Raw genomic sequence first — 6,183 nt, 5'->3', positions numbered from 1 at the left:
GAAGTTCCATGCAGTAAGGGCTCTATATAATACTGTATGTTTTCTTGAATTTGTTCTGGATTTGGGGACTGTGAAAAGCCTGCTGGTGGCATGTCTGATGGGATAAGTGTGTGTCAGAGCTGTTTGTAAGTTGACTATGCAAACAAAGTATTTTGAACACAATGTTTCTTATAAAAATAAGTGATGCAGTCAATCATTCACATGAGTAGTCAGTGACATGTCAAAGCTAAGCTGGCCTTGGTTAAAACACTGGATGGGAGACCAAATGGATAGTTGTTGATCAACTCTCCAGTAGGAGGTGCTGCCCAGACCTTTTGTTGTTGTATATAACGTTGAAGACGTTGTTTCAAAGGTACAAATTCAACAGTTTATGCTATATAGCTTCTTTACACTGAAAATACAAGGCTGACTCAGCTCTGCTCTCTCTCTCTCTCTCCACAGCTGTTTGACCATGATGTCCCTGTACTTGGCAATGTTGGTGCTCTGTATGAGTGCTGTGTATGCGGCCCCTATGTTTGACTCTCAGTTGGAGGGCCACTGGCACTTGTGGAAGAACTGGCACAGCAAGAACTACCATGAGGTGGGTGTTTAAGCACCCAGAGGAGCACATCCTCATAGGAACCCCTCGGTAGCTCCCAACGAGTGGAGGCTGGTGGGATGAGCTATAGGAGGAAGGGCTTATGGTATAGGCTGGAATGGAAATTCTGGAATGGTATCAAACATTTGGAAACCACGTTTGACTCTGTTCCATTAATTCCATTACAGCCAGTACAATGAGCCTGTCCTCCTTTGACTCCTCCCACCATCCCCCACTGCTCTCAACAAGGGGCTCAAATTGATCAATTGGTGCATACATGTAGCTAAATTACACCTATGTATCATTAATTGCATGGATTGTGCCCATAGTTCTGGGACAGTATATGATTGTGTATATTTTCTCACTGTTTTTCATTGTTACAGAGCGAGGAGGGCTGGAGGAGGATGGTTTGGGAAAAGAACCTGAAGAAGATTGAGATGCATAACCTGGACCATTCTATGGGAAAACACTCCTACCGTCTGGGCATGAACCACTTTGGTGACATGGTAAGAAGAATCACCTTGCTGAGCAGTGCTTGACATGGATGAAATGGGTGCTGGAGGAAAAAGGCATTCTGGATGCCTGTACTGTATATATTTATATCCAGGAACACTGCAGGACTTTTGAGCTAATATTCTATGAGGTGCAGGAACTAAAGCAGTGGAAAGTTTGAGGTGTCGATATCAGTTCCAGTGAGCTTCTGTCCAAGTCTGTTGCTGAGACATTTTACTGTGGAGCAGGGGGTACATTTCAGCAGCTCTTTCCCATACTGTGTGTGTGGTGTAGTTTGATCTTTTTGTTGTCATGCCATAGATTTGCTAAAGCACATAGTTCATACCATTTCACAGGCACTTTGACAACCCACAGGTATCAGTGTTGACAATGAAGGCAGGAATGTATTCAGACTCGCAGTTTAGGTTTCTTTAACTATCAAGCAGCAATGGAATAGATATCCTGAGAAGGGAATTGAAACTTAGTCTTAAAGATGCACACTAGATTCATGGTTCAGGGCACAACTTTTAAAACAGTCCTATGACATAAAAACAACTACATTTCGAGCACGCCCCCCATTCTCATCTTCCCACCCCCTGCAGTGGAGCAGGTTGAGAGCTTCCAGTTCATTGGTGTCCACATCACCAACAAACTAACATGATCCAAGCACACCAAGAAAGTTGTGAAGAGGGCATGACAAAACCTATTCACCCTCAGGAGACTGAAAAGATTTGGTATGGGTCCTCAGATCCTCAAAAGGTTCTACAGCTGCACCATCGAGAGCATGGTTTCATCACTGTCTGGTATGGCAACTGCTCGACCTCCGACCGCAAGGCACTACAGAAGGATATGCTAACGGCCCTGTACATCACTGGGGCCAAGCTTCCTGCTGTCCAGGACCTCTATACCAGGCGGTGTCAGAGGAAGGCCCTGAAATTGTCCGACTCCAGCCACCCTATTCATAGATGGTTCTGTCGTCTACGGCAAGCGGTACCGGAGCGCCATGTCTAGGTCCAAGAGGCTTCTACCCCCCAAGTCTGCCCAGGCTATTTGCAGTGCCTCTCTCACCCTCTACACCACTGCTACTCTCTGTTGTCGTATATGCATAGTCACTTTAATAACTCTACCTACATGTACATACTACCTCAAATAACCGATGCCCCCGCACATTGACTCTGTATCGGTACCCCCCCCCCCCCCCCCTGTTTGTAGTCTCGCTGTTATTTCACTGCTGCTCTTTAATTACTTGTTACTTTTATCTCTTACTCTTATCTTTATTTTTTGAAGCTGCATTGTTGGTTAGGGGCTCACTGTAAGGTCTACCTACACCTGTTGTATTTGGCGCATGTGGCTAATAAAATTTGATTTCCCATTCAGATGGTAAATTACAAATCACATCTGGCCAGGGAAGACATTACGTTTCAACGCGTTCTGATTCTTTCCTCCCTAGACCAACGAAGAGTTCGGGCAGCTCATGAACGGCTACAAGCAGACAACCGAGAGGAAGTACAAGGGCTCTCTGTTCATGGAGCCCAACTACCTGCAGGCCCCTAAAGCTGTGGACTGGAGAGAGAAGGGCTACGTCACTCCCGTCATGGACCAGGTGAGATCTGAATCACTCATGAGTCATGACTCATCCACACACACTGCTGTGTCACTAAATAAATGCATATCTTCCAGAGAACTGTCTGGCTCTTGCGTGCTGGTTACCATGATTGTAATTTACAGTATACAGAAGATAAGGCGGCAAAATGCGTATACATAGTTATTACTTACATGCGCATGTCAGTGTGTTCTGACATGAAATACTAACAAGATGTTTAACAATCTTTCCCCCAGGGCTCATGTGGGTCTTGCTGGGCGTTCAGTTCCACCGGTGCCTTAGAGGGCCAGCTATTCAAGAAGACTGGCAATCTGGTGTCTCTGAGTAAACAGAACCTGGTGGACTGCTCCAGACCCCAGGGCAACGAGGGCTGTATTGGAGGTCTCATGGACCGGGCGTTCCAGTATGTAATGGACAACGGCGGCCTGGACACAGAGGCGTCCTACCCCTATGTGGGCAAGGTAAGGCCCTGTGTTCTATTAGTCTGAATTCAAATATAATAGGGTATGAAGATGCATTTATTAAACGTAAGGCCCTGTTCTTTTAGCCTGCTCCCAGATCATGCAGTTTGCTGTAGAACCAACTCCTATGGTTGTTATTTTGGAATGACTTACAACTTAGAAATATACATTACAGTGGGATTTATGTCTCCAAGGATGACTGACTTGCTTGAATAATTGGAGTATGTTTTTTTTTTTACTAATCATGGCCGTTGGGCTTATCTGGTTACTCAGGAGGATTACTTTTGCCACTACCGACCAGAGTTCAGTGCCGTCAATGAAACCGGCTTCGTGGACATCCCCAGTGGCAAGGAGCACACTCTGATGAAGGCTGTGGCGTCTGTCGGCCCCGTCTCTGTCGCCATCGATGCCAGCCACGAATCCTTCCAGTTCTACCAGTCTGGTGAGTAGCAGTTAGCGGTGCAACTTAAATTATGTGTTAGAATATTTGCAAGGATTGGATTCTCTACCTACTATTTTTGGGTAGCAGTGAGCTATTCTGGTCTGTCCTTATCACACTGTAGTTAAGATTTACAAATGGCATCATCTTTGAAGTAAATTGTTTGTTACCAATATTTCAGTTTTGCCGTCTAGTAAATAGCTACACGCTACCTAACGACCTTTAGCTTTGAGATCCGGTGGTTTTACATACTGAGGTAAACTCCGTATCTTAGCCCACTAATTTAACTATGTCCTCTCCCTGTAGGGCTCTATTATGAGGAGAAGTGCAGCAGTGAGGAGCTTGACCATGGAGTTCTGGTGGTGGGATACGGTTTTGAAGGAGAGGATGTAGATGGCAAGAAATTCTGGATTGTCAAGAACAGGTACAGTACATAGTATCTTCCTAGGATGTTTTTTGTTTGTTACGTCACCACTACGGGATTGGTTGATTTCCTCATCGGGGAATATGCATCTCTACATTGCCTTTATTTGAATACAGTGTTGGTGTTGTCCTGATACTATGGTCTAAGTCATACAAGCGAATCTATAATTTCCTACTAACTAGAACTGTGGGACTAACATGTTTTGTCTCTTCCTCAGCTGGAGTGATAAGTGGGGAGACAAAGGCTACATCTACATGGCCAAAGACAGGAAGAACCACTGTGGCATCGCCACGGCAGCCAGCTACCCACTGGTCTAGTGTTCTACAACCTGGAGGTTCTAGTACACTAGACCTTAGTTTTAGAAACGTTTGATGAAAGATCTGGAAAACGGGTCATGGTTACAGTGCTGCCTTAATTAAATACATCAGTGAAAGGTGCATGAGAACCTGCTGCTTGGGTTTTAAAGAAGCACATTTAGGGAATTTATGAAATTCTACCCATTTTTGTTTTATACATTTTTATGTCTATGCATCTTGAGCCAAGTGAATGTTACAGGTGTAACCTGTGTACATTCCTCATTTTCTGCTTTTACAACTGTTTTGTACATCAGCAAAATAAACATTTTTAAAATTGATTTGTGAGGCTACTTTGTGGTACTAATCGACTACATTTTTCTACGATGTAGCACTCATTTTTTAAATGTTGGCACTATCTAGCAGCTATTATGACAGTCAGTGAAGGCTGACTCTCAAACACACATGTCATTTGGAAGCTAGGTGAATTTCAACAGCACTAGGCTGTTCAAAATAAATCTCCCCTGCATCCCATTTCCCTGTAACATGGTACGCCTGCTTGAGATTTTTACTTAAATATATTTCAGTGATTTTTTTTTTTGTTGTTGATGGGACAAGGATTCTCTACACTGTTCAGTGCTTGTTTCCTCAACTTAAATTGAGTGAACAGTGTTGCATTTTAGCAACCAGGAAATGACAGCTGTTCTTAAGTTTAGTTTTTGCGTCTTAATTTTGGTTTTGAACACTGGCTTCAAACTGCTGAAAATACAATATTTTTGGTTATGGAAAATATATTTCAGAGGTTTAGATGAAACAATGCTTCTCCACACTACTTTGTGACAAACTGAAATTATTTGAGCCACTGAGAAATGGCCAAAGCTATTTCTGCATAGTGCATCTTTTATTACCCAGAAATGATTAGATTTTTAGATAACCGCTGCATTGGGCCTTTAAAATGCAGACTTCTTAATTGTTAGTGAAGTGTACTGTATTTGGTATGTTTAGCTGGTCCTAATTTAAATAATAGCCAGTCTGGAGTGAAGAACAGACTGTGCAGTAATTTAAAAACGTAACATTGTGCGGCCTACAGACAGTACTGTGCAGCCGTCTTCATCGACCTGGCCAAGGCTTTCGACTGTCAATCACCGTATTCTTATCGGCAGACTCGACAGCCTTGGTTTCTGACTGCCTCGCCTGGTTCACTAACTACATCCCAGAGTTCAGTGTGTCAAATCGGAGGGCCTGTTGTCCGTACCTCATGTTCTCTATGGGGGTACCACAGGGTTAAATTCTCGGGCCGACTCTTTTCTCTGTATATATCAATGTCGCTCTTGCTGCGGGTGACTCTTTGATCCACCTCTACACAGACGACACCATTCTGTATACATCTGGCCCTTCTTTGGATACTCTTTTAACAAACCTCCAAACAAGCTTCAACGCCATACAACAATCCTTTCCTGGCCTCCAGCTGCTCTTAAATGTTAATAAAACTAAATGCATGCTCTTCAACCGATCGCTGCCCGCACCTCCCCGACCGACTAGCATCACTACTCTGGACGATTCTGACTTAGAATATGTGGACAACTATAAATACCTAGGTGTCTGGCTAGACTGTAAACTCTCATTCCAGACTCCCAATAAGCATCTACAATCCAAATATAAATCTAGAATACGGTTCCTGTTGCCAAACACCCTCGTAAAACTGACTATACTACCGATCCTTGACTTTGGCGATGTTATTTACAAAATAGCCTCCAAGACTCTACTCTGCAAATTGGATGCAGTCTATCACAGTGCCATCCGTTATGTCACCAAAGCCCCATATACTGCCCACCACTGCGACCTGTATGCTCTTGTTGGCTGGTCCTCACTACATATTTGTCGCCAAACCCAC

The 6,183-nt window shown here is 43.8% G+C and overlaps 1 protein-coding gene across 1 annotated transcript; it reads left to right on the top strand.

Moving 5' to 3' along the window:
- The first annotated feature begins 451 nt into the window (after window positions 1–451).
- On the top strand, window positions 452–4,630 carry LOC139408877 (procathepsin L-like). Its single transcript, XM_071153289.1, has 7 exons — window positions 452–580; window positions 961–1,083; window positions 2,520–2,672; window positions 2,909–3,133; window positions 3,407–3,575; window positions 3,879–3,996; window positions 4,214–4,630. Exons 1-7 carry the CDS (start codon window positions 452–454, stop codon window positions 4,311–4,313), a joined length of 1,017 nt encoding a protein of 338 aa, XP_071009390.1. The 3' UTR covers window positions 4,314–4,630.
- Window positions 4,631–6,183: the final 1,553 nt, after the last annotated feature.

The sequence above is a fragment of the Oncorhynchus clarkii genome, chromosome 5 (genome assembly GCF_045791955.1).
Source record: "Oncorhynchus clarkii lewisi isolate Uvic-CL-2024 chromosome 5, UVic_Ocla_1.0, whole genome shotgun sequence".
Lineage (NCBI taxonomy): Eukaryota > Metazoa > Chordata > Actinopteri > Salmoniformes > Salmonidae > Oncorhynchus > Oncorhynchus clarkii.
Note: the sequence above shows the minus strand (reverse complement) of the source record. Positions and strands in the feature narration are given on the sequence as shown.